Consider the following 27,771-nt stretch of genomic DNA (forward strand, 5'->3'; position numbering starts at 1 on the left):
ACTGCCTCATCTGTTATTGACTAAATTGAATACAAATTGCTTGTACGAAACACACGGTTTTCCCAGTTCTTTCGATTTGTTGTACTGCGCATTTAAATCTCCCCCATAACAAAGTATCTATGCAATTACCAAACGTCGTGTTTGATATGTTTTATGTGATATAGGTGAAGTCTGTTGTCTTTTGGAATGATTATCGAATGACATGGAATTTGGATTGTTACATGTTTTGATATTTTTCAATGCTTTATACATATGTGCAGTAAATCTGGTAAGTGAATTAATGTGAAACATGTACTTTGGTTATTTTTTTTAAACAGTAGTACGTCTATAGCGTTGTGGTGAATGTTCATGTGTGTTCTAGTGTCACGATGTACAGTCTAAATTCGTTTTTGAATAGTTCGCGGTATGCCGGTCATTTTAGAAAAAAATATTTTGGAGATCTATCTGAATAAAAACATAATAAAAAATGTAAGCTTTCGGTGCGTTTTGGGAAAACATAATTGTACACCTGAACAGTTTTTTTTTCATCAACAGATCTTAGATGTGATATCACAAGGTCAACGATGCGGGGACAAATTTGTTTAAGAATAAACTCTTACGCGAATGAGAATCGTACCAAAATCATTTGCTTTCGGAATGTATCAACTACATAAAAAACACAGCAAAAGTTGACAAAGTTGTTAAAAACACTCTCCTAAATAATGTCGTCGTATTTTCTCACTTTCCCTTTATGTTCTTCCGTGCGATTTTACGAATTATGATCAGTTATAATTGATTCATAGTATGAGACGAAAAAAAAATAAATTAATACAGATTTTGTAATCCAATTTTCAATATTATACACTGATTTGATACGATAAAAAATAAAAGAAAGAATCAAGTCAAAGGCAATTGTAATAGGTCATTTTTAGCTAACCTAAGCCGGCAGCGGTTGTCTGTCGTTGCTGGCGGGGGCGGCGTTACTTTTCTTTTCCAGAGCCTCTGGGTCAATTTTAACCAAACCTAGCACAAGGCATTCTAGGTAAAGAGGATTTAGTATTGTTAAAATGAAAGGTCATGTTCTTTATTCTTCAAGGGGAGATCTTTGGGAAATACGGAACATTTTTTGGCATTAAAATTTTCCACGGGGTCAATTTTGACCAAACCTAGCACAAGGCATTCTAGGTAAATAAGATATAGTTTTGTTAAAATGAAACTATGAAAAAAATTATGAAACTTTTGTAAAAACTGCATGATACAATATGTTGTGCAACTATGAAATCATATAAAGTTTAAATTCTTAAAACTGTTACCTTTGGACCATTATTGGGTCAAAGGAGTAACTCCTAGTTGTTTAAAACAGACATATTGAAAAACAGACGGACATACAAACACACATATATACATGTATAATCAGACATCGAATGAACGGTAATCAGAAAATCTCACTTGAGCGTTCAGATCAGGTAACCTAAAACGCGATTGGGATTGCACACTTTAAAATACCTTGCAATAGATCCAAAGAAAAATGATCCGGCTATTATAAATTTAATCAAAAACATGAAAAAACTAGTTCTTAGCATTGTGATTCTCATTCATATGTCATTGATTCAATGCTTGATAACAAAAACAAGGATCGAATCTTGACGTGACAAATATGCATGTGCTGTTAAAATTATAACAGTGAAGATAATTATGTAAGAGGGTTTATTTAGAAGGCTTTCGTCGAGCCATAGCCGAGAAGTCTTTGATTTATTAGAAACAAAATCAAATATCTAAAACAAATTATCTATTTACGTATAATTACATGTACTAAATGTTTTTGAAATGAATGAAATGATAAATGTTTATTTCAAATCCAATTCAATTATAAACGAAATGACACCTTTCATCTACAACCTCAGCAGAGGTCTTGGATACAAAATGAATTATTCATGCCACTTTAAACTACATCAACGGCACTGTGAATGGAACATCGCCAATTTTTTTTTCTTTGTATTCAACTGGTTTTGGTTTCGTGACCGTCTTTTGTTGATGTTTATCAGAGCGGTTCTTGGTCAAAATATTTAAAACGCTCAAGGTATCTGACTTATACAAACTGTTAAATAAAGGAGGGTTACGTCACATATATTTGTTTGAAAAACAGACACTTTATTAAAAGAAATGTTTTTTCTATCAACAATAGGTTACATCAGCATCCTATCGATTCGAGGTATATTCCGTGAACAAATGTCCCATGAACGTAATAGAGTTTCAGACAGCTGCAAAACGAAGAAATTGCACCGGAAGCTCACGATACCTGTGCGCCCCTAATAAATACTTGTCATCTTTGATAGAATTCTGCACAGACCGACACAGAAGCCTTTATGGACAAGGTATTATGATCTAAATGATAATTCATTACATGTATTGCTTGTTCTAGTCTTTCGAAAATTGTTCCTACCAAAAATCAATACTTCTGTGTTTATGTTAGTTAAGGATGTTGTTTACTCAGGGTTGGAGTTCTGAAATTCGGATTGTTATAAAGTTCAATGGCATGAGTAAAATTTATTTTAAACACTTAATGTATTCATGAAATGAATTATTATTGACAAACCATTCAATATTTTTTCTATATTATGGAATTAAGCTCAAACAAAGTTGGAATTTTAGCAAAACAGAGGAAATTCGGACTAAAATTGTCAGATTTTGATTTTCACTGAAATATTTTGAGTGGTAATGTAATATTCAAAGTTAAGATTTTATTTGTTAGTCAGCATAATTTTTCATATCTGCTGTTGGTTTTTATCTCACTTTACGTTTAGATATTCGAATGGCACACACTACAACAATATTGAAAAATGCCTAAAACGATAAAAGAGATCATATCTCAACATTTTGAACATTGACCTCATATAACTTTTATGCCTGCTGAGTAAGGTCAATATACCTAGTTTAATGCTATCAATGTTTTAGTATTATCATCATTCAGTTTTTTGTAAAATTAAATCAAAAAAGGATAGGAATTTGAAAACTAATAGAGGAAATTCGGACTGGAATATTAATAAAAATTGTGAATGAAAACTTGATGCTTTGTGTCTGTCTAGTGTCACTGCCATTCATAAACTGTATTTCATATTTAAATGAGTTAAGCAATTTGTATTTTTTTCACAATTAAGAAAATTTCAATCATACTGTAAAATTTTTAGGGACTTTTCTTAAATTTTCGTAAAATATTCAATGGCCATTATCTCATAAAGTAGGTCATTGACCTACTTTTTTGACAGTGAAAAATAGCACTACCATGATAGGTCTTTAACACACCAAAGATGGTTTTTCATTATCATCAGTGGAATTTTTGTTTTCATTCTGAGTAAATGTGTACCTTAAAGGGGAAGGAAAGTAAACATATGTGGTACAATAAACCAATTAATTATTATCTACTAAATTGTAAATCGTATTTATTTTCATTAAAAACTCTGGAACAATGAATAACTCAAGGAAATCGATCGCTAAATTTTAATTTACCGTCGCGAGGGGACCTGCCATTAGACTTTAACTTATGACGTCACATCATCTATTCCGGTTTGTTTATTATTATTAGCAAATCATGATATTAACTCTAAATGACAAGTTCTAAACATTGGAAACAATATCGATTTGACACCGGTTTTTTTTTTTTACCTTTGACTTTCCACTAAATTACAAGCCAGCGTCAAACAAAGCATTTTTGTTGAAATGTAAAAGCGGAGGTTAGTGTCGGAGAAATCTCAGCGTAGTAGAAATTGTCAACAGATGTTGAGTATCGTAGAAAACTTTTTGTTTGCTCTGGACCTGTTTTGCATTTTTCCTTTGGACTTTTTATTTTGAGCACTGTTTGTTATCACTATATGTCAAACCATACCAATTGATTAGAATAAGGTATATTTTTTAATCAAGTCTACAACATAAGTGTGCAAGATGCAACCTTTTTCTTGACAATAAGCTGTATAAGCGGACCTCAGTGACCTTGTTTCTAATTTTTTTTTTTAGATTTTTAAATGTTGAATTTAAGTCTGCTGCAGTTCTAAGTGATTAACAATGGCATTGTTTTGTATTCGTGTAAGCAATTGGCATACAAAACTACACGTAAAACGTCATGTTTTTTTGGTAACTTCTGACAGCATATTTGATCAAATTTTGGTATAAAGAAGCCAGTTTATGAATATTTACATTTTGTTGTATACAAGACATCCTTTTTAATCGAACATGTGAGTGACAACGTTTATAATTGTCTAAAACAAAATAATTCATTAACTAAATTATGACCCAACGTGTCAGTCTAATAATTATTAAAGACAATAAAAATCTATAAAACCTAACAACTCTATATATATTTGGCAGGTAACTGTGTGAAATTGGAAGGATCAGGTGACCTGAACCATTACAGATGTAAAGAAACATTCATCAGTGGTTGTCCACAGACTCCATACTATGATGATGAAATATATAAGAGTACGTGAATTATACATTATCAACGATATATATACAGTAAAACTCGTTTAGTACGAACACGGATATTGCAAATTTACGGATATAGCGAGGTCATCTTGGATCCCCAGCTATGTAAATGTAATGAATTTCTTATACGGTGATAACGAATTACGGATATAGCGAAGTAATTTCTTAGGTCCCAGTGACTTCGTTACGTTATAACCGAGTTTTGATATATATATATATATATATATATATATATATATATATATATATATATATATATATATATAAATGTGAACGAGTACCCGAGTGCTCGACTATCGCTCGGTCACGCCGTTCATAGACAAAACTTTTTTTAGTCGATTACTTGTTTTAAAGTAGAAGAAAAACAAAACAATTTTTTTTCTTTACGCGGCGGGTTTGAGGTTTGAAATAAAAATAAAGAGTTTTCTTTTCTCAGCATTTTTGATCACGTTACATCTGCTCCATCGAACGGGCGTCTCTATGTCCCTATTATATTTTTAAGCGGCTAAAATGATCTCTTTTGAATTTTTAGATTAAATCATTGCGTGGACTCTGAGGTCCACGCAGAAAATATATAAGTGAGGTTAAACCGGATGCTATGGGGAAAATGCAGCCTGCGCATGAGCTAGCCTGGTTCCTGTGCGTAATGGGTAGCTCAGGGAACCAGGCTAGCACACGTTTATCTGAATCGGGATCGGGATTCCGTGCCGTATGCACACATAAGTTCAAAGGCTCTGTAATTGTGAAGTTGTCGGTAAACAGTACAGAAACAAAGTATTCCTTTTAAAGAAATGATTGGCATGTGATATGGACTATCAGTATTATGAAATAAGTTAATGTTATGCCGAAACTACAACATGCATCAAATAGCATGATTTGCAATGTTTTGTTGTTTTCCGAATACACGTGTAACTTAACTTTACTTTTATAGTAGGCGAGACTAGAAAACTTCCCGATTAAATTTTTGTAAGCATTTAAGTATAATTGAATAAATATGTCACTATATAAAAATTTAAATCTCAAGACAAATGCATCAAAATATGAAATTTTTAATTTTCACAAAGCTGTCAGTGCATTGTTAAAAAAGTAGTGCGAATCGTAATGTGCGCACAAATATTAGAATTCACCGAATGCCTGATACTATACACACAAACTTCATTCATAGATAGATCATAATTATTTTAGAAGTATGAATCCTCTATATTCTGAGATAAAAAGTCAGGGCTATACATACATGTATATGTAATACAACGCACAAATTTAGTGGTTAAAAGCAGAGGGCTAGAGTCGGTGGAATCTCTGATAATCTTAAGGCTTTCACGTTTCGTTGGAAACACATGCAAATGGTCCACGTATTGTAGTCCTTTTTTAAAGGACAGCAACTTGTTGATTTGAATAGAGGTACTTGGAGAAATCAATTAGTGGTTCTTTTTATCAGTTATTTTTTAGATTTTATGTTGGTATATAAACAAAATCATATAAATCATAATATAAATTTAAGGCGTTTTTTTTTTAAAATCATTAATTTCAACGGTACAATGGCTTAACATGAAGCAGGTATTATTTGATTTGCCTAGCTCAATAATGTGTAAGCGTCGCAAAAAAATAAATGCTAGGACATTAGGTAAAGGCTATTTAGATAAAATACTGTTTTATTTACTTCTAGTCCGTATTTTCAAAAGTTTTAAAATATTTTGGTTTAAGATTCACACACACACAAACACGCGCGTGCTCGTGCGTGCGTGTGCGTGTGTGTGTGTTTGTTCTTTTTAAGAATATGATAATTTCATTATTTTAATATTGAAAATTTGTGTTTTTATTAAAAAGTTTTTATATTATGCAATAAATATATTAAATTGTTATATTTTCATTTATTATGTGCATATAATCTTTGTGTAATCCAAACAGATCCAGCATGTTTAGAAATTCAAAAAGACCAGCGGTGCTTTGTTGCCGATACAGATTGCAATAAAGGGTATACTTTTTTGATTATCTGATCAAAACAAATTAAAATGTATTATAGCAAACTCTGTACCTTTTCACACCGTAAATATACTCCATCAACGGTGATTAAGGTAAACATTTGTATACATGGGTTTTTATAAAAAAAATGGACTTGTTTTGATTTTGTTGATCTCTGTATCTACATGTGTATTGCAATTTTACCGTCTAAATTTGTCGCCAATATTTTGTCTAGATACTGAAAAGGTAACTTCCATTTAATAGGAATGTATTTGATCAACCTACGTGCACATTAAATGACCACAAACTATATTTTTTGACTGATTACAAAAATAACAGATGCTTCAAAAATCCCACAAAGTAGAAGTATATTTTTATCTGTTTGGCTAAGATGCACATAATAACAGGTACAAATACATGTACGTCATTTTGTCGCTGTGTCGATATCTATCGATCGATCGATCGATCGATCGATCGATCGATCGATCGATCGATCTATCTATCTATCTATCTATCTATCTATCTATCTATCTATCTATCTATCTATCTATCTATCTATCTATCTATCTATCTATCTATCTATCTATCTATCTATCTATCTATCTATCTATCTATCTATCTATCTATCTATCTATCTATCTATCTATCTATCTATCTATCTATCTATCTATCTATCTATCTATCTATCTATCTATCTATCTATCTATCTATCTATCTATCTATCTATCTATCTATCTATCTATCTATCTATCTATCTATCTATCTATCTATCTATCTATCTATCTATCTATCTATCTATACAAAATCTCAACAGGCGTTATTTTATACCAAAGTAAATCCTGTCACAATACCATGATGATTTAAACGTTATCAGTTATTTTTTGTAGATATTTTCCTACTACAGGCACTCATCTCAACATTTCTGAAGTAGAACATTCCGGGAATATTTCTTTAAGAGGAGATCTGCCGAAATGGCTTGCAATTACTTACATAATTATGGGTGTCCTGATTTTTGCAGTATTTGTGAGCTGTATTATTTATCAAAAAATAAGAGGTAAAAAAATTATATAAATTCTAGGAAACAATTTGTGTTCTGCAGCCAATATATAACCCTTTTTGAATACATGATTTGAGAATACATTTGCTATCATAGACATAAAATGACGTAAACATTTTCTATATTATATTATATTAGATGTTTTGCATAATACATAAAAGGCCAATTTGGGGTACATGTATTTCAAATCAAAGACCGAAGCCGCAGAAATCGGCACTTACTTTAAACATTTGTTAGTATTTTTTTTTTGTGAATCCCTTTTTTTAGTAATATGAAATGATAGTACAAAGCAGTCGACCATTGCATATAGTGACAACATAAAAAAGGGGAGGGGGGGGGCTTTGTACAATAAAGGGAGAAATATGTACGAGCACAAAGATGGGCAGACAGGTCTGTTATCATTCATTTGGAAACAAAGTTTATGGTGGTATATAGGAATCACCTTGTCCGTCTAAGCGTCTGTCTTTCTGTTGTCTATGCAATCTGGTACGGATAGAATAACATTTTTTATGGCCTTATGGTGTGTAATAATTTTGACCAAAGGTCATTTGGTAACTTCAATGTCACTGGAAGGAAATTACATATTTCGTGCCCCGTATGTAACTTCTTACTTCACATTTCCACCGTCAAAGGTTGGATTATGTTTTTGACCGTAAGTCATTTGTACAAGTTACAAAACACTGAAAGAAAAAGTGCATAATTCTTATTCTTTTAATAAAAAATCGAAGATAAAACTTGACACAAAAATTGCCTGTAACTTTGAATATGTCCTGATTTTGAGCTCTGGTCATTTGTTCACATTCAATGTCACAGGAAGAAAATGTGCATTAATTTATTTCAATCAGAGAAATACTTGAGTAAATGTTATTTTTGTTTCTTAGAGGGGATGCCATTTGTGAGCATGCTTACAATACCTCTAGCGTCATAAAATAGAAATTTCCCTTTTCTTTATTCCTTTACGACAATTTATTTTTTCTTTAAAAGGAATAAGCTTTAAATTGATAAGCAGTTTCTGTCGGGAGGTAAATACACTTACTATTGATAGTACATTCCTCAAAAACTAGTAATCTACTTCCAGCTGGGGTGGAGATTGCACGAGGTTATCTACTTTGTAAAATACAAAAGAGATATTTGTATTTTTAACAATCTAAAACATACACATCTATTAAAGATTTTAGCCGTTGATGTTCAATACACTTTTTGAAAATTCTTTATGAAGGGTCAAAAACAGTTTACGATTTAATGTATTGTGAAACGATGAGGGGACAACCACAAATACAGTTTATCAGTACATCATTCAAATTGATAACAGGAAGAGCCCCTTATCTTTTCTTCCTACACATGACATTCAGCAAACAAAACATTACATACGAAAAATGGCCTGCAAAACACATTTGTTTTCTATGGTTTGTAAACAATTCTCTAGATGTTTAAACAGGCACAAACCCTTTTTTTAATTCAAATTGAATTAATTTCTTTATAAATAACAAGGTCAAATATAAGAGAAAGAAAAAATGGTTGCTAAGCGATGCATGTTGTCCTCTTTGGATGATACAAATCTTACAAGTTGCTCTTTATGTGTTAACTGGTGAACTATTTGAGTTTACATGTAGCCTTTTTAAAATCAAAAACCTGTTCTATTTCCATAACATTTCAAAGAATCAACGTTGTAGAGAAAAAAACCAGATTATAGTAAATCTGACTAGCTTTGTGTGGGTTCTTCCATACACAAAACTTATTTCAGGTAATACAACTCTATAATGTAAACAAAACATACAGTAACTACTAGTACATTAGATTTCTGGGAATAATTATTATTAATGTGATGGTAAATCAAACTATTTACATTAACAATCATATTGTTTTTTGAACTCTCTAAAAGAGTTCCCGTGCCAACGAAATGTATTTCCAGGTGTAAACGTCTTATCATATAAAAACAAATGATTTTCAAATCAATAAAAAAGTAATTTATAATTTTAGAAGAGAATTCACTGTCAGAAGATAAGGTTCAAATGATACCCTTATTGCCAAGTAAACAATACTGTAATACATCATTAAAAGTAACCCTCCTGGATGAGACTCAATCAAAACAAAAAACCGAGGCAGAAGAAGATGACACACAAATTGACGAAAAGGCATTAAGACAGTTTCTTCGTGGAGGAAATCTGACTGTTCGCCATGTTAGATGCATTATAGTTGGTTGTGGAAACGCCGGAAAAACGACCCTTTTAAAAAGATTGCAAAATGTATCTTTTGAAGAACTGATTAAGGCTGATAAAACAGAAATGGTAGACGTCCATGCTTACAGTTTCGAGGTGCTAGCAGAGGAAAACACTATTCAAAGTAAACCTTTTCCCCAGCATTTCCATTCTTAATTCACTTCTTGAAAATTAAGTGTGATATTTTTGAATTATGATGCTTAACAAAACATAACACAAAATAATGATCAGAAATAATGTATTAATGAAATGAAAGGCAACATTTTTTCGTAGGAAAAATATGATAAAAAGAAAGATATCGTTTTATATTTTTTACCTTGATCCATGGCATAAGAAATGTTTGATATGTTCAATGAGGCTTTTATGTATATTGATACTTCTGTGTTGTTCAAATCTTATATCCGCAAACACTTAAGCGTCTCATAAAAGGTGCACTCTTCATGATATTAAATATAAATTGATCACTGTTTTAACCGTGACCCGGACCAATATTGGGTTCTAATGAGGGTGCAAAGTTTTACTTTTTCATTTTTTACTAAAATCATAAGATTTATCATGGTTTGCTAAAGTCCCTAAATGTAGTATAAGAATGTGAGGAAACTAATATGCAGAAAAACCCCCCAACTATTTTAGGATTACATTTACTCAGGGGTAGATTCAAAAACAAAAAAACATTTTATGAAAAGTTTAAGATCTGATATCAAATTTCAAACAAAATAACAATGTTATTATATATGATAAAACACATAAGCAAAAATATCTAAAAAGTTATCTTCACATTTGTGTATGTAATACATTGCTTAGATGATGAATAGTAAGATAATAAGTAAGATGTTTAGTGGCATATTATTGATTTTAAACACAGGTGAAATGTCACCATTAAGGATCTAAAGGGCTGTCCCCTAAAATATTCAATCAGTTGTATCTCAAAACTGAACAACAATTTTAGATGGGTGAACACAAGAGTCAACAAAAAATGTTAGTATCCGTGAGACCTTTTGAATGAAATCAAGAAAAAGGGGCTGGCACCTTCAATTAGGGGCCAAGACACTCGTAAACTCTATTACAAAAACTTAAAAAGATAAAGATTTTGTAATGCATTATAGAATCAAATTTGTTGATCGTAACAATATCTATCAGAAAAAAAATCATCGCCACCCCATTTATTACGTAATATGGAATTTTGAGGGCCAAAGAACTTTGCCGCAATATATCTTGAAAAGGAAACATATTTTGTTAAGCATTGTAGAAGAGAACATGCTTGCATTGATGATTCTAATTGATTCCATTAATCAAAACACCAATATATGTTCCCATTAAGGATCTAGAGGGCTGGCCCATAAAATATTCAATCATTTGTATCTCAAATATGAACAACAATTTTAGATAGGTGTAAGAAAAAAACCTGTTAATATTCGTTAGACCTTTCGAATGAACTCAAGAAAAAGGGGCTGGCCCCTTAAAGTACGGACCAAGACACTCGTAAATTCTTTTACAAATACCTTACAAATGATAACGATCACAATTTTGTAATGCATTAAAGAAACAAAGTTGTTGATCGTAACATTATCAGTTTGTAAAACTCATTGCCACACCCATTGTTGACGTAATTACGAATTTTAGGAGATTAAAATCTTAAATCTTTAATGTTCTGTATCTGAAAACGCAAAACACTTTGTTACGCATTTTAAAGGATATTGAAAATCGTATACATTATCTGAAAGGGAGGAGTTGAGGGGAAATTCTGAAATTTCATTGATATTTTAATTGTATCGTTTAAAAATTTGAACAAAAGAAATACTCGTTACTCGTAACGATATCGTATCTAGTATTGAATATACTTTTTTTCTACTATGATTATTATCTAATAGTTATTATGTGATTGATAGGGGTTTGGAAATCAAAAAGTGATTTGTTTAGAATTTTAGTTGACAATGGCACACACTGAAAGGTATATGCTATTTTTCAACAAAGATGTTACCTTTGTGTTTTGGTTTTTTTTTCCATTTCTTATCTTCTACTGTCAAACGCTCTGTGCTTTCTAATAAGGCGTTTCGCTTCTGAGAATAAAAAAATATGATATTTTTTAAATTTATAAATTATAAAATATGCATCTTCGTTGATTACTGAAAAGGGGGAAAATCAAACTTCTTGAAAGCAAATTGTATTTTAAAATTTTTATTTGAATATGTCCATTGTAGGTGTCAAGGAAAAGGACGGTCTACCAGCAGTTGTGTTTACGGCGGATATGTTAAAACAGACTGAAATGCAAAGTATGGCAGAAAATGAGATTAAATATAATGTAGAAATTGTTTCAGGTAAACGATTAAAATTCTTTTATTAACAAATTGTAAGTGGGTAGTTGGGCATATCAAGGAGTTTATGAAATTATGTGTAGAGAATTTGGCTATAACGGGCTTAACGAGGCCCAGTCTAATAATTTATACCCTATATATTTTGATGCAAATTTTACCATTTTATCAATATTTTCTTAAATGAAAACATAATTCATTTACCACTACGAGTTTCTAGGGTGCCGCATAGAAAATTAACAAGTTTTACTATGGGATTTTTATTGAAAAAAGCGCTTAATTTTTACGTTTTTCCCCCACATATGTTTGTATTTAAAAAAATTAAAACTATTGTAAAAAGCCACCAATTGGTGAAATAAAAAAAATGTTTACCTTGTGGTTTAGTCTAAATGTAAATATCAAAGTTTGTTTTTTCTTCATAAAATGACATATTGGGGTGTATATTGTCTTTAAAAAAATTAAACACTTGTAACATGCTTATACGGTTCTCTAAATGCTCTTTCAATAAATTCAAACTTTTTGAATTAATCGCCGCCTCAACAAAATGAGCTAATTATTCTTTTTTCTGTGGCTTTATGCATAGTATAGTTACCAGAAATCGATTCCAAACAATCGTCATTTTAACATTTTGATTTGAACATATTTCATAATGCCAATATACATTTACATAAATGGATAAGGCAGCAGGCAATGTCTATGTTAGCCTTCTCCATAAGGTGCAAGGTAATACGTTTAAAGTGCAAAATATAAATAACAAATTAAATAATACACTTTTTAGCTCACCTGAGCTGAAAGCTCAAGTGAGCTATTCTGATCACATTTTGTCCGTCGTCCGTCTGTCCGTCTGTCCGTCTGTCTGTCCGTCTGTCCGTCTGTAAACTTTTCACATTTTGAACTTCTTCTCTAAAACCACTCAACCAAATTCAACCAAATTTGGCTCAAAGCATTCTTATGGAAAGATGAATAAAAATTGCAGAAATGAAAGAAATTTTTTCATTGAAAGCGGAGAAAACCTCAAATTTAAAACTGTAAAAGAAAAAAAGGGGGGGGGGCATTTTAAAAAATCTTCTTCTCAAGAACTACTGATGCAAATTCAACGTAATTTACTATGAATAATCCTTATGGGAAGGTAAATATAAATTGCAAAAATTATGGGCTAATTCTGTTTCAAATCTTAGTTATTACGAAAATAATAAGAAAGAAAAGGCGTGTTTCAAGCAATTTATAGCATCCATGAGTCTTGGAAAAATGGGTAGGTATGACCGGGCCAGGGCAAAACAAAAGATTGACAGTTATTAATCTGCCAATCTCGTTAAAATTTCAAGATATTTACTTAATAGTATATTTGTATTCGCTGTAAATATTGCTGCAAAATAATGCTTAAATGGAATTGACGATTTCCGATCTGCCCCGGCTTTTATTCTGCCCCGGCCCGGATTTGCTTACCCATTTAACCAAGACTCGTATTCCATAATTCTAAAACGAGGTTCTTTGTTTAAAGCAGCCATGACACTATATGATAAACGGGTCGATCTGACAATGATGAATTTGTTTGTTGTGCAACAGTTCGTGTACGAAGGGAATCTTTGAAACATGCAAAATACATTGGTGCCGATTTTGTGAAGTAAATTGAGGTTAAATATTTCAATGCGTTGACAGTTTTCACATATGACGGTGGTGTTAGCTTGTTGTGATTTTCGTTTCGTTTTCATTTATGCTTTGCGTTAACCTGGGAACTGTCGCTTGTATTTCCTGATTTTTACGTATCAAATCAAACAGAGACTTCGGTAAATCAAACAGTTTACTGTTTACCTGCGCAAATTAAGCAACATCTGATGTATTAAGAAAGAACTAAAATGCAATTCATTCAGGCTATCGGTAATTCGGCATCATCTTTTGCGTAATCGTAGAATAATGCAATATGTTTTGTTGAGATGCTCGGCATTTTCTCGAGTTTATTCAGTTTAAATAGAGTTTAATATTGCTGACGGCTATATGTAGGTATATACATGTATATGATTCATTTTAAAAAATAAATTGTGTTCTTTATTTGTTATAGTGCATGTTTCTTGTGTTGAATTGTTTACAATTTCTATTTACTTACCATATTTGAGTACTAGTGTTAAGCTTCGAATTATAAGCAAGATGCAGAGATTTGCTCACAATTCTATGTTTGTACACAGATCTGAGGCCATTCATTTTTGTCCATTTTAAATGCCGAATAGGAATTACCAACTGAAGTTAAAAATCTTAAGCTGAATGTAATAAACTCATGTGAACAAAATTAGACTCAAACCTAGCAAAATTTTGAGCTCATCTTGCGTATAATTCTACGAATGACGCTGAAATTTTGGTTGATCATTAGAAATGCTATATAAATTAGAGTATGTTAAATACTTGTACACAAATTTTTTTTAAAGAATAATATGCTGTACATTTTGTATATGACTACTCTCTGGGGCCCCCTCTTTATACGATGAATAATGTGAAATGTTAGTAAATAAAAACGACATCGTTAAAACAGTTTCCATAGTTCTGACACATTTCTGTTGCGGGGATGAAAGAAGTGTCGCTATTCCTTAGAAAATATTACAACGGAAATTTATCCTGGTTTGTAGCCAATCGTTATTTTTGAATAAAAATGAAAATATTGGGTGGGCCATAGTAAATTGGAGTGATGTGCCTGTCAATACGGTAACATTGATTTTTATTGCCTGACGTCATGACGTCAGGCATATCTAAGGTTTAAAAATTGCATTCTCCGAAACAGTGCAGACAATGGGACAAGCAATATCATGATATTTCACAAAAAAGATTAAGCGATGCATGTGTAAGATGTCTGCATTTACATTCACAATTGATGAAATGTTATATGGCATGTAATAACAACAGCGAGCAAGAGTTTTCAAGTAAAAGGGACGTTCACCATGCAGTGCACATGTGTAATCCTGATTTAAAAATAGATCAGCATTCCACTATATTTGAACGGTGAAAAGGGGGGAAGGGGTCATCGCAACAAGTTGTAACATATTGTCTATTACGGTACAATGTAAGTAATAATTGGTGTTGGATTATCATTATTACAAGAGAGTCATCAGTTTGGATTAAAACAAGTATATATTTATACAGCTGGAATGTTAACTGGAGGAACTCAATCGACGAAGCGGGATGTGACCTGATTTTCGTTCAGTTGGGCGATTTCATTAATCTTGAAAAGGGATCATAACTCGCGTGTCTTACTAAATGTACATTACTATCTAATAATTACTAATCAAGTGTGTTTCGTTAGATTTCTTCCAAAACATCCGATCCCAAGTATAATAAACATGTATGTAGCTGTTACAAAACAAATGTCAGAAAATTCATCTGACCCCCTTCCCATGGATCTCTGCCAATGAATGAGTTCATTCGTTGCGTGAACGGTAATAGCAGGATTTCGCGCCATAATGTTTCATTCATAGTTTTTACGCACCGATTAGTTGACGAGTCCGTTGGGATCATTCGAATACCCAAGAGCACACCATGTGTTTACATCACAGGCACGTAGCATCGGGGGTTGTGGTGAGGGAGGCTGCTTCCCCCTCCCCACTTTTTTGGCAGCTGTAACTTTTCTTAACTTTATATGATAAATGGAAATATCATGGATTTGCGCCCCCCTCCACTTTTGTAGGAGAATGCAATAAATGAAACTGCAAATAAGGAATTCTAATTGAATTGAAGTTACAGTTATGGTTTTTCCATGAATATGAGAATTCATCCTTTTTTAATTGCTTGTCAAGATGATTTAGATGAGGCTGCCCACACACATTCAAAAACAATACGTGTTTGTATACCCATTCATATTTCATATGGTTGGAAATATTTAAAAATGCCCTCAGTTGATTTTGCTTCTTAATATAACAAATACAATTTAAAAAAACGACTATTTACTCTCCAGCTTTCAAGCTTACATGCACTTATATGATATGTGTACATTCCTTAAAAAAATTGAATTAATAAAATAAATGAATTTCAAGTAATATATATGTACATGTTCTAGATCGAAGAAAAGACTGACATTTCGTCTTAAATTTGCACGCTCCGTTTATAAATTTATGATCAACAGCGAAAATCAAAATTCATTTCTGATAAGATAGCCTAATTGATACATGCATGCTTCCATTTAATAATTTTGTTTAGTCAGGAAGCTTTTTGGAAAGCTATTACTTGTAGCTCTTTAACATGTCACGTGACAACATTTTTTATTCATGTGTATTCATCAATCAAGTGTGAGTAAAGATATAAAAGTCACGACTTTACGCAAGGTAAACAACAGTCATTTAATTATAATGGAGAAGACAAATCAAATTGTTGAATATTTTTAATTTGAGAATTTGGGCACATTGAGGTGCAAATTTCTTTTTCACCTATGTACATGTAGGATTTTTTTTTTTATAAAATACAATAACTATTATATTCAAAAAATACAATAACTAGTAAGTAGTTGAGGAAGAAAATGTACCTATATGCTCTCATATATTTTGATCGCTTTGTTAAGTGGGGGAGGGGGCAGAACGATAATACAGGGAATTAGAAGTTATATAACAGTGTACCCCTACCAAATATTTCGTTCTATATCTTGCGTAGGATATTTTTGTTCTGTGTAAAAACAGTATTTCATGAAGGTACAATGTCAAAGATTACGTGTATGCAAAAATAAGTTTAAAATTCGAATACTTTACAATATTTATTTTTTTTGTTATTCTGCCGAGGGCCATATGGCACAATATCTTTTGAACGCCCATTGTTGCTCAGGTGAGCGATGTGGCCCCATGGGCCTCTTGTTTATAGAATAGTATGATGACGCATAAAAATATATGCATAAAAATATTTTAGCATTTTACCCTATCAAATTAATAAAATCACAATTTCTTAACTATAATAAACGTAACCTAAAATGTTATTTTTGTATAACTTTGCATCTACGGATGCTGAAAATAAAAAGATGCTATTAACGAAGCTCATAAAAACATGAAGCAGTTTCTACGTTATAAACAAACTATATTAAAACCTTCCAAAACAGTTCTCCACGCTTCTGTGCTGAACGAACTATTCACTGTTCATGTCTGGAGTACATGTAATACACTGTTTCTTCTATATGAAAAAATTCTCGGTAACAATGAAAGTTACATTAAAATATATCATATAGTCGAACGTTTAAATCTTCCAAATCATCCCCTGCTAAATTTCTGCTGAATTTTATAAAACTATTTATATAGGTTTAATAGGCCGTTTTTTCTACATAGCAAACTGCTCGACAACAACCAAGTTATATTACGATAAATAATAATGTCTAACGGCTAAGAAACAAATGTATAAATGCTAGGATATTCGATTAGCAAATGTCAGATTTTAATAAGTAAATGTACTTGGATAACTTTTTAATATAGATATTGTACTGTCCCATATGTGTATAACAAAGTCAAAGTATTACATGTATTGACGATAATACATTTACAATAAATTGTCGATAACGAATTTAATATTGTTGTTTTATAGAAGCAATTCAACAATAAAATATAAAAAATAAATATTTTTTATAATATAAATAATATATAAATTGTACACATCTGCTCCCTTTCTAAATAATCTAAAGATCGTTTTCAATGCTTTCGATTGCGTCATAATTAACGTTATCGGTAAGATAAATAAGCCTTTATCACACTTACATTATACATTTTTATAAAAGAAAAACCCATTAATATATATATATATATATATATATATATATATATATATATATATATATATATATATATATATATATTTAAAAATATATATATATATATATATATTTAAAAATATCGGCCGTATTTATGCTGGCATATTAAGTTTTTTACAAGACTTTAGATAATTTTAAAAACAGAAACAAACTGTTCCTAGTTTTTTTTTTCAATAGCAAATCAATGTTAATGCTACAATTTTAATAATTTGTAGGTAAGATAACAAAGAATCAAAATCCAATGACTAAACCCTTCAGAGACCATGTCATTTCAATGAATGCAAAAGAAAATGCCCCAGTAGAGGAAATTGTAAAGAAAAAGTTCAGTGACGGCGAAGAAAAAGATACACTTCAATCACCGTCTTCAAATATAACGACGAGCTCAAAACATAGACCATCGCAAGTAATGCTTGAAAGAAATGAAGGAAATGTGAATACAGATTCAGACGCAGTAGACAATGAAAAGTATGCAATTTCAAAAATAATGGATGCTGTTAAGATGTTGAAGAATGAAACAGATTTGCGTCCAAGAATAACCTTTCTAGATTTTGCAGGACAATATATGTACTATGCTTTTCATCAGATCTTTTTAAGTCCAAAATCATGTTTCATATTGGTTGTGGATATGACAAAAGATCTCTATGAGAAGGTTGATGTCTCTGATTCGGATGAAAAGTGCTGTAGTCTATTTGAATCCTGGAGATATATAGGTAATTATTGGTCCAGAAGCTTTGTTTGGATTTTTCGGTAGAAATTTTAAGATGAACATAATGCTAAAATCTATATATCTTTTGAAGATCACTACATGTTTTGGTTGAAGTCAATCGACAGTTTTGGCGACACAAAAACACCAGTCTTAGTAGTAGGTACTCATGCAGACCAAGTATCGGAAAACGTAAGTTTAAGGTGGATTGCCACACTTAACTTTTACTTTATGGATCTTTAAAGTCTCAATTCTGAAACATGATTTCGTCATTCAAAGAAGGATGTATGCTCTTAATTATTTTTAGATATTTTCTTTGTTTTTTTTTTTAATGAGAAATTTGAAAATCTGTTTTGATTGCAAGTGATTCATCGTAGATATTAAATTTTGATGTAAATAAATGCAATATGTTAATACTTAATAAATCATGTTCAGTATTGCCAATAAGGCTTTAAAAAAATTGTATATAAGTATGCAATTGTACATTTTTTCCAAACTTATGATTATTATCTTTTAACTGTACGTGTCTTTTAAAGACGAAACGCAAGACAATCATATTTTTAAGAAACTGGATCAGAATGATAAACGTTAAGATATCTTGCTAATGTTAAGTTAGTTCTTGAAAATTTAACTATCTAGAATATTTCACACAGGTGAATTTCATTTGTTTCTAAAACAAAACTATTTAATACATATATAAATAAATGCTAAAGTAATTATTGCAGAAATGTGACCGATTCTGCTTTTAATCAAAATGCCTCAAAGGATAGGGATGAAAATATAACAACATACATTGTATTAAATAATGTGCTGATCTTCTTTTATTTGGTTATTTTTGAAACTGCAAATATTGAACAAAATTTGAAGCTCCATTCAAGTAATTGTGTTACATTGTATTCAGATGAATAAGATTTTCAAGAACTTAAAAACATATAAAAACTGTTTAAACTCAAAACGTAGCCTTTTCAATCTTTCAATCCTCTTAGTATAAATACTGTTTACTGAATTCAATTAATGCCCGGTATCGTTATGCATTTCAAAATATACAAACTGAAAACACCATTGGATATTTTGCATTTGGCACTTCGAGTCATGATAGGGTCCGTTCTACATGAGTTATCTCTTTAATAGTATTATGAGCATGTCATGATTTTTACTGATTTAAGCTTACTTGATCTTAAAAACTAAAGAAGGTTTCAAATTCCACGACTATTAGCCAATTGCAACAAAAGCCTAAAGCAATTCATCAATTTTGTTATTATAAAGGTCAGATTCCCTTTCCAAGGTCACTGATGAGTAATAAATGCATTTATTTTTAGACTTAACTATTTATATGCAATTTTAATAAATACTATGTACTCATTCAAATGAATTTGAATTCACTTTAAAATTTGTATGATTTGTCCGATAGTATGGTCAAATTGTATGACAACAGGATAAAATATCAATCCACGCTAAAAATCTTCATAACGGTGCAAAAAAAACTCCAGTCCTTCTTTATTAATCGAAATCAATTGTTCAATTTTTTTCTTGGGGGGGGGGGGGGGGGAGGGGAGGGTAATCAATTTGATTATTTTTCAATTAGTCTTACAGTGTGCATTTTTACTGTTGGACAAATAAAATAAATCCGATCAACTTTCGAAAAAAAAACGTTTGTTATTTTTTATTTTTGTTTTATTATGGTACTTTAAACGTTTCATTTATTTTTACAATTTCCTTTTCAGGATCGTCGCAAGTTTTTCAAACATTTTTTCAGTGCAGTTAATATTGATAATCACAGGGATCTTAACAGGCATCTAAATGAAGACAGGAAATTTATAATTGGATTCCCGGAGAAAGGAAACGAACTCGAAGATTTAAAAGACATAAAGACATGTCTTGCTGATATTGTTCAGGGTTCTCATCATTTGGAAGAAAACATTCGACCTGTATGTGCAATATTTGAGCAGATCTTGATACGGCAGAAGAAGCATAAAAAGATTATTTCTAGAAAAACATTATCAGATTTCAAAGACAAATTGAGCACCAAAGAATTTAGGATAAATGATGATGAATTTTCTGAAATGTTGGCCTTTTTTCATAGAAATGGGGCTTTGTTATACTTTAACGAAGACTACTTAAAGGATAAAATCATTCTTGATATTCAGTGGTTTCTAGATGCATTTAAATGTATAATTAATTACCCTTTGGATATAGAAGGATGTGACCGCGAGCGTACACGCTTTTATTACACTGGTGAACTAGCGGACGAAGAATTGAATAGAATTTGGAAAACACATGAAAACAAAGAATATTTAGACCATAAACCTACAATACTAGCATACATGGAACAATTGGGTTTATTAACATGCATGTCACATATTCCACATTCATTTATATCACCCTGGTACTACGTTCCATGCATGAATAAAAAGAAATTTGACAAGACTGGCGAGGAATTTTCAAAGTCCTCAATTCTTTGCTTCAAATTTGATGACGATGGAAACCTTCCTATTCACGTTTTTTATAGCATAGTTTTTAAATGTTTCAAGATACCAGACTGGTCAATTTTGACAGAAAAGAACCAAATCTGCATGTACGATAACGCAGCTTGTTTCTCTCTGAAAGAACATATTGTGGTCTTATGTAATTGTAAATTCCAGATTCAGGTTCAGGTATGGTGGTTTCCCGAAAAGAAAGACACAAAACTTCTCGAAAAAATAAAAGCATCAGTTGAGGGAATATTGAAGATACATACAAAATACTCTTATGAAGTCGGTTACAAATGTCAGAATGGAGTACTTAATGCAGAGGAAGATAAATCCTTCATTGGAGAGAGCGAATTTCCCGTATCAGATGTTCTGTGCAGAGAGTGTGATATTGACAAAAAACATCTTGTGAGCAACGATATTTGCTGGGTATGTGAAATGTGACATTTCTTTTGTTTTCTTTAAAATCATTTACTTCTAATTTTTATTTAAAACTTATTATAATTTATTCAAAACTTATTACAATATTTACGTATTGTATATATTATAATGTCAAATTATAGGTACAACTAACAGAAAATTTGACGAATCAAGGTGAGTAACCAACATCGACAATTTTACAGTCTTGGTTTAAATCTAATTTCCACGCAATTGGCGCAAATACTTCGTTAGTGTTTAATGGGTTTTTTTTTTTATAAATGATTATCTTAGTTCATAAACTTATATCCTTGTAAACTGTAACATTGTTTTGGACCGTAAATTAAACCAATAATGCATTGCTTTGAATCAACAAAATTCAATACTGTACGGCACTTCGCGTCGTGCAATGAACTTTCTTTTGTCAGGCTCACATATCCTTAGCATGAAGAAGAAACACAAGCCATAAACCTTCACAAGAAAACAATGATTTCATGCGTTTGTAAAGTTTACAACAATTATTTGTTACATTTTTTAGAGAGCAGTTTTAGATTAAGTCTGGAGGAAACAGAAACGGCAATTCCAGGTAAGATTTATTGTTATTATTAATCTAATAATGCTTTTGCTTGCTCTCTCTCTCCCACACACACACACACACACACACACACACACACAATTCTTTATAATTCTGTTATTACCAGTTTGTCCTTGTTTTATATGGTATTTGTTTGCTAATGCTTTTTATTTTTTAATATATTTTGCATATTTTAGACATCTTGGTAAAATTTGAAAATTCTAACGAAGAAACTGACGAAGGAAGAACTTCAATTAAACATATTTTACAAGCTTGTCTGGACGGAAACGTTGAAAACTTTTTGTTTCATCTTCAAAACGAGATTGGAAGTCGAAAACATCTTCTATTGAAAACGAACCAAAATGGATGGAATGTAATGCACTTTGCAGCAAAAGGTGGAAATCTTAAAATTTTTCAACATCTGCATTCCAAAACTTTAGATATTTGTTCAAAAACACACGATCAAATGAATGTTTTACACATCGCCTCCCAGAGTGGTCACTTTAATCTTTGCAAATATATTTTGGAAAATAAAGCCTTTGAAAAAGAATTGATAGCGATGTCGGCGTCAGGTAAAAATGCTTGTCATTATGCCGCAGAATATGGCTCTGCTAATATTTTTCAACTATTGATTGCTAAAGGAATCAACCCAGAGGAAACGACAAACAACGGACAAAATGTATTTCATATTGCTTGTATATACAGTAAATTGGAAATGTGTGAACATATTTCAGAACGTTACGTTGCTCTTATTCATAAAGAAAGTACAGAAGGATGGAACGCGACTCTATATGCAGCAAAGAACGGTCATACAAATGTTTTAAAGTTTCTTAAAGCGAAAAAGGTCAGTTTTATGCATAAATCTGAGAGTGCCAGGAACGCGCTGCACATTGCATGCGACAATGGGCATTTCGAAGCATGTGAATATATATCAGAGAACTTCCCCTCTCTGCTAAAAGCTATTGACTATAAAGGAAGATATGCCTCCCACTTTGCTGCCAGAGGTGGAAATTTAAGAATAATAAAATACCTCGAATCAAAGATCGATTTGACACAGGAAACGAACGTAGGTATGAATATACTTCATATGGCTTGTTTACATGAACACGTAGAAATGTGTAGCTACATACTAGACCGTTATCCGGAACTAAATTTAAAAAGAACAGAAAATGGATGGACAACTGCGCATTTTGTTGCCGGAAATGGCATCAAAAAGGGTCATGAAATCGAAATATTTGAAATGCTTTTAAACGTGGAAAAACCGGTAGGTATTATGATGCTTACGAAAAACAGAAACTCTGTGTTGACGCTTGCAGTTAAGTTAAATGCGTATACATTTGCAGAATATCTATTTGAGAATTATCCTAGTCTGTTGAAAATTGAAGGTGTGAATAATCCTTATAAAACGGGTAACGAAGACATCAAAATGTGGACACTCCTTGAAAAACATTTAGAAAGGCAACTTTGAGGAGTAGTTTAGCCAATATCGGACATTGCATCTTATGATGCATATGACATTCGATATAAGTTTCGCTGGTTACGTGTTGAAACCCAGATTTTTTCGCCGATTTCAATCTAGAACCAACTATTTTAACCAATTACCAAAAATTGGTAACTTTAAAATAAAATGTGTGTGTGTGTGTGTGTGTGTGTGTGTGTGTGATCTTTGAAATATATGCGTGTGTGAAGAGGATTTTATAAGTAGTAGCCTTTTTTGTAACACTGTAAATTAATTGTTTTCATAGTTAATCAATTTATTCTTTTAACGTTCAGTTTATAAAGAAAGGAATTTCCAGACATTTAACAGAAATTGTGACAAACATCATTTACAAATATTAAAAGAAATAGCAAAGAGTATTTACTATATCTTTTTTGCGGAACCGTGACAACAACAAGTACCTTGCTGACCCTTGAGAGAATAGTTTCTTTTTACCATAAAAATGTAGAGTCTTTAATTATATATAAGGAATACTGTATGTATGTTTCTTCATTTTTGATTTTTGAAAAAGAAAATGCCTGACCCTATGTTTACTCTTATTAATAACCTCCCATTTCAAAGAGAAAGATATCTTGTTTTTTAAAAGTCAAAATTATGAAAATTTTACAGATAGACAACGGACATTTACAGGTAATCAGGAAAGTAGATATCTCTTTGAAAACAAATTCATTTTATAATATTTTGTACTATAATTTTGTATACAAAATAAGATTCTTATAACTTTTAAATACTTTAAAAAACATCCAGTATGTTACCTGTAAAGATCCATTCATGAAAACAAAGGATAGAAAAGCTGTCCCTCCCTACATATAATAGTCTGACACAAAGAATACTTACTGGACGGTTAGGGAAGGTTTTAAACAGAAAATAAAGACATTAGATATGTCGATAAAGAAAAATGATTTAATGTTAAACAGCTTGAGGATGTCATATACAGCGCTATACAACAAACAACATTGAAGCACTGAAGTACTAGTAAAATTCCAACATATAAAACATCTACTTCATTCTTTAGAATCACGAATCACAATAAATACACTTAACGATACTAATCACCTGTCACCTGTAATCACGTTATGGCCAGAACATAGATTAAGACAAAGTTCACTGCACTATAAAAATCACTATTTTTACTTATCTTAAAATTAATTCTCGGTTATCCAAACCCATTCTCTATCCAAAAGGTTAAAACAAATTAAACCTTGACCGTCAACCTCCTCCACTCCTCTGGAAAAAGTTCTGCATTTGAGCCTGTGAATGCATCATTTGTTTTAGTTGGCTTAATCTTTTTATTGAAAGATGTTGTTAGTCATATAAATATTTGACAGAGCATTATCATCTCCATACCAAAATATCTTTATCTATCAAGTATGATTCCCTCCATTTCTTACCAAAATCCATTGCACTTCATAGCTCTTTAGAAACTGACATGTTCTACACGCCCGTTCATCAATTGGTAGAAACCCTCTGCACAAAATAATCATGATAATGATGTCAAACTCTAATTCCCATAGAGAGCGAATTGGCTGTTTCTTTTAACATCGTATTGATGGTAATTACCTAATCAAGTTAATTTAATAACCTTTTACGATCAAATGATACATGACTATGTGCGATATTTTGCATTTTTCGGCCCCAAAATTAAAGTCTTTTAACAGTTTTTTTTTTTAAAAAATAAGATGGAAGATATTAAAATTCATATTAAAAAATAAGGATGTAAAAGATTATCACCACAGTGACGTCATAATGTAGAAATGACGTCATGAAGATGGCCTTATTTTGGTAAATTGATGTTTTGTAGAAAACTGTGGGTGACTTCCGATGGGTTTTTTGACTGGGAAACATCGAATGCAGGCTTGCTCAAGTACCATTTTTTAGTATAATGTGTATAACTATCTGGTATAAACATGGTAAAATCGTACTTGAGCCGACATGCGCTCTATATTTCCGAATGCAAAATATAAAGCAGAAATGAGAATATTTCCATTTGTTTGTAAATTTGCAGGAATTATGTCATTTGGATGACATCATAGATAAACAGCGAATGAGCAATGATGACTAAATTTCAACAATAAAGTTCTAGGCGTCCACTTGGCAATGATTTATAAAGATTTGATTTTTATACGATATTATTTAAAAATTGGTCAAAGTCGGGGGCAGATATTTGACCCTACTGCACATAGTCCTTTGCTTAAAGAATGCGATAACTGCAGGGAAAAAACGCAGGTTATGTATTTTGCAGCTCTTCTGAGCTGAAAGCTCAAGTGAGCATTTGTGATCAAAATTTGTCCGTTGTCTGTTGTTGGCGTTGTCGTTGTAAGCGTTTCACATTTTCATCCTCTTCTCCAGAACCACCGGGCAGATTTCAACCAATCTTGACACAAAGCATCACTGGGTTAAGGGAATTGAAGTTTTTTTTTCAAATGAAGGGCCACATCCTCTTTAAGGAGAAGTAATTTAGAATTCAAAAATATTCTTCACAAAATTATTAAGCCAGAAAAGCTGTAACTTGTATGGAAGCATCCTCAGGTAGTGTAGATTCAAGTTTGTTCAAATCATGGTTGGGTGGGGCAACTATTGGGGGATGAATTTTTACATAGGGATATATAAAAAAGATCTTCAAAAATCTTCTTCTTAAAAACTATTAGGCCAGGAGAGTTCAAATTTGAGTGGAAGCATCTTCAGATAATGCAAATTCAAGTTTGTTCAAATCATGGTCCCCGGGGGTGAGGTAGGGCAACAAAGAGGAATGAATTTTTACATAGCAATATATAGAGAAAATCTTTGTAAATATTTTTTTAAACTATTTGGCCAAAAAGCTCAAATTTGAGTGAAAACATCCTTAAGTACTGTAGATTCAAGTTTGTTCAAATCATGGTCCCCGGGGGTAGGTTGGTGCCGCATTGGGTATTATTTTTTACATAGGAATGTATAGAGGAAAAAAATCTCCGTCTCAAATACTATAAAGCCAGAAAAGCTCAAATTGGAGTGAAGCATCTTTAGATAGTGTAGATTCAAGTTTGTATAAATCCTGGTCCCTAGACATAGGGTGGTGCCACAATGGGGGATGAATTTTTATATACGAATTGATTGAGAAACCCTCAAAAATCTTCATTTAAAAAACTGTTTGGCCAGAAAAGCTTAAATGTGTGTGGAGGAATAATCAAATAGTGTAGATTCAAGTGTATTTAAATCACCGGGGATAGGGCGGGGTCACAATGGGGGGGGATTAATTTTCACATATTAGGATTATGTAGAGAAAATCTTTAAAAATATTCTGTGAATGTTTTCAGTTCAAAAAGCAATAACTTGTGTGAAAGCACAGGTTGTGCAGATTACAGTTTGATCAAACCATGATTCCGAAGAGAAAAGTGGGACCAGAAAGCGGGGGGGGGGGGGGGGTATATAGGAATTGAGAAAAATCTTCTTACAGGTACAACAACAAAAGGGGCTTGGTATTTACCATATAAATATGTGGATAAAAACTGGCAGATTTTTTAATTTTTTTAGCAAGATCTACTGTACCTGATTGCCAAAATATTATGATATTTATTCTGTGATGCTAATTTGTTCTGAGTTGAGGATATTGTTGCTCAGGTGAGCGATGTGGCCCCTGGGCCTCTTGTTTTCTGTAATGTGGTATTCTTCATATCCCGCATGAATCACCAAAGAAAGCAAATATTTGTGTTTAAATATCACATAGAATAATGTCATTATATGCAGTACCTCTTTTACATCTTTAAATTATTTTTTATATCATGCTCTTCTCAACAAAAATGTTAGTAGCTTTGTAGAAGAGTGAATACGAAATGTTTACAATACACATTTATATTTCCCCATTTAGTTAACAAAAGAAAGCTCTACCGTAGACTGGTTTGACTGTTCAAAGAAAAACATATCTTTTTCAACATATTCAAAAAGTGTACCTGATACTGTTTATTCTAGAATTAAATGAAGTGATGTTTTATGCTGGACATGAGCCTCCACCTATCCAGTTTGTTAGAAAAAGAACTAAAATTGGCTCTACGGGCTTTGATCCGGTTTTTTTCTCACATAATGGACAAGTTTAAGGTTAATATAGGTTAAATTAGTGCAAATAAGGGAGTTATAGAGTTGGAACGCTTTGATGTTTTTAGCTCACCTGAGCTGAAAGCTCAAGTGAGCTATTCTGATCACATTTTGTCCGTCGTCCGTCTGTCCGTCTGTCCGTCTGTCTGTCTGTCCGTCTGTAAACTTTTTACATTTTGAACTTCCTCTCTAAAACTGCTTATCCAATTTCAACCAAATTTGGCACAAAGCATCCTTATGTGAGGGCGAATATAAATTGCAAAAATAAAAGTCC

At 31.8% G+C, this 27,771-nt stretch overlaps 1 protein-coding gene across 6 annotated transcripts; it reads left to right on the forward strand.

The window, feature by feature from the left end:
* The first annotated feature begins 121 nt into the window (after positions 1-121).
* LOC128170082 (uncharacterized) lies at positions 122-25,819 on the forward strand. 6 transcript variants are annotated; one of them, XM_052836064.1, is made up of 14 exons: positions 122-268; positions 2,165-2,354; positions 4,342-4,452; positions 6,367-6,433; positions 7,308-7,474; positions 9,458-9,820; positions 11,898-12,014; positions 17,985-18,479; positions 18,567-18,664; positions 20,197-20,400; positions 21,115-21,369; positions 21,504-21,534; positions 21,896-21,943; positions 22,129-25,819. In XM_052836064.1, exons 1-14 carry the CDS (start codon positions 203-205, stop codon positions 23,397-23,399), a joined length of 3,483 nt encoding a protein of 1,160 aa, XP_052692024.1. In that variant the 5' UTR covers positions 122-202; the 3' UTR covers positions 23,400-25,819. The 6 variants fall into 6 exon arrangements, with proteins under 6 accessions (XP_052692024.1, XP_052692019.1, XP_052692020.1 ...); XM_052836059.1 differs by having other exon boundaries at positions 20,197-21,369; positions 22,129-25,818; XM_052836060.1 differs by lacking the exon at positions 9,458-9,820 and having other exon boundaries at positions 20,197-21,369; positions 22,129-25,817.
* Positions 25,820-27,771: the final 1,952 nt, after the last annotated feature.

Source organism: Crassostrea angulata, unplaced genomic scaffold (assembly GCF_025612915.1).
Source record: "Crassostrea angulata isolate pt1a10 unplaced genomic scaffold, ASM2561291v2 HiC_scaffold_307, whole genome shotgun sequence".
Taxonomy (NCBI): Eukaryota; Metazoa; Mollusca; class Bivalvia; order Ostreida; family Ostreidae; genus Magallana; species Magallana angulata.

Excerpts from the sequence above, each read along its gene's own strand:
- LOC128170082 (XM_052836059.1), top strand. The coding sequence starts at position 203 with ATGGAATTTGGATTGTTACATGTTTTGATATTTTTCAATGCTTTATAC. Across the intron at positions 7,475-9,457 it reads TATTTATCAAAAAATAAGAG|AAGAGAATTCACTGTCAGAA; the intron begins GTAAAAAAATTA and ends TTATAATTTTAG. Across the intron at positions 21,535-21,895 it reads AGAAAATTTGACGAATCAAG|AGAGCAGTTTTAGATTAAGT; the intron begins GTGAGTAACCAA and ends TACATTTTTTAG.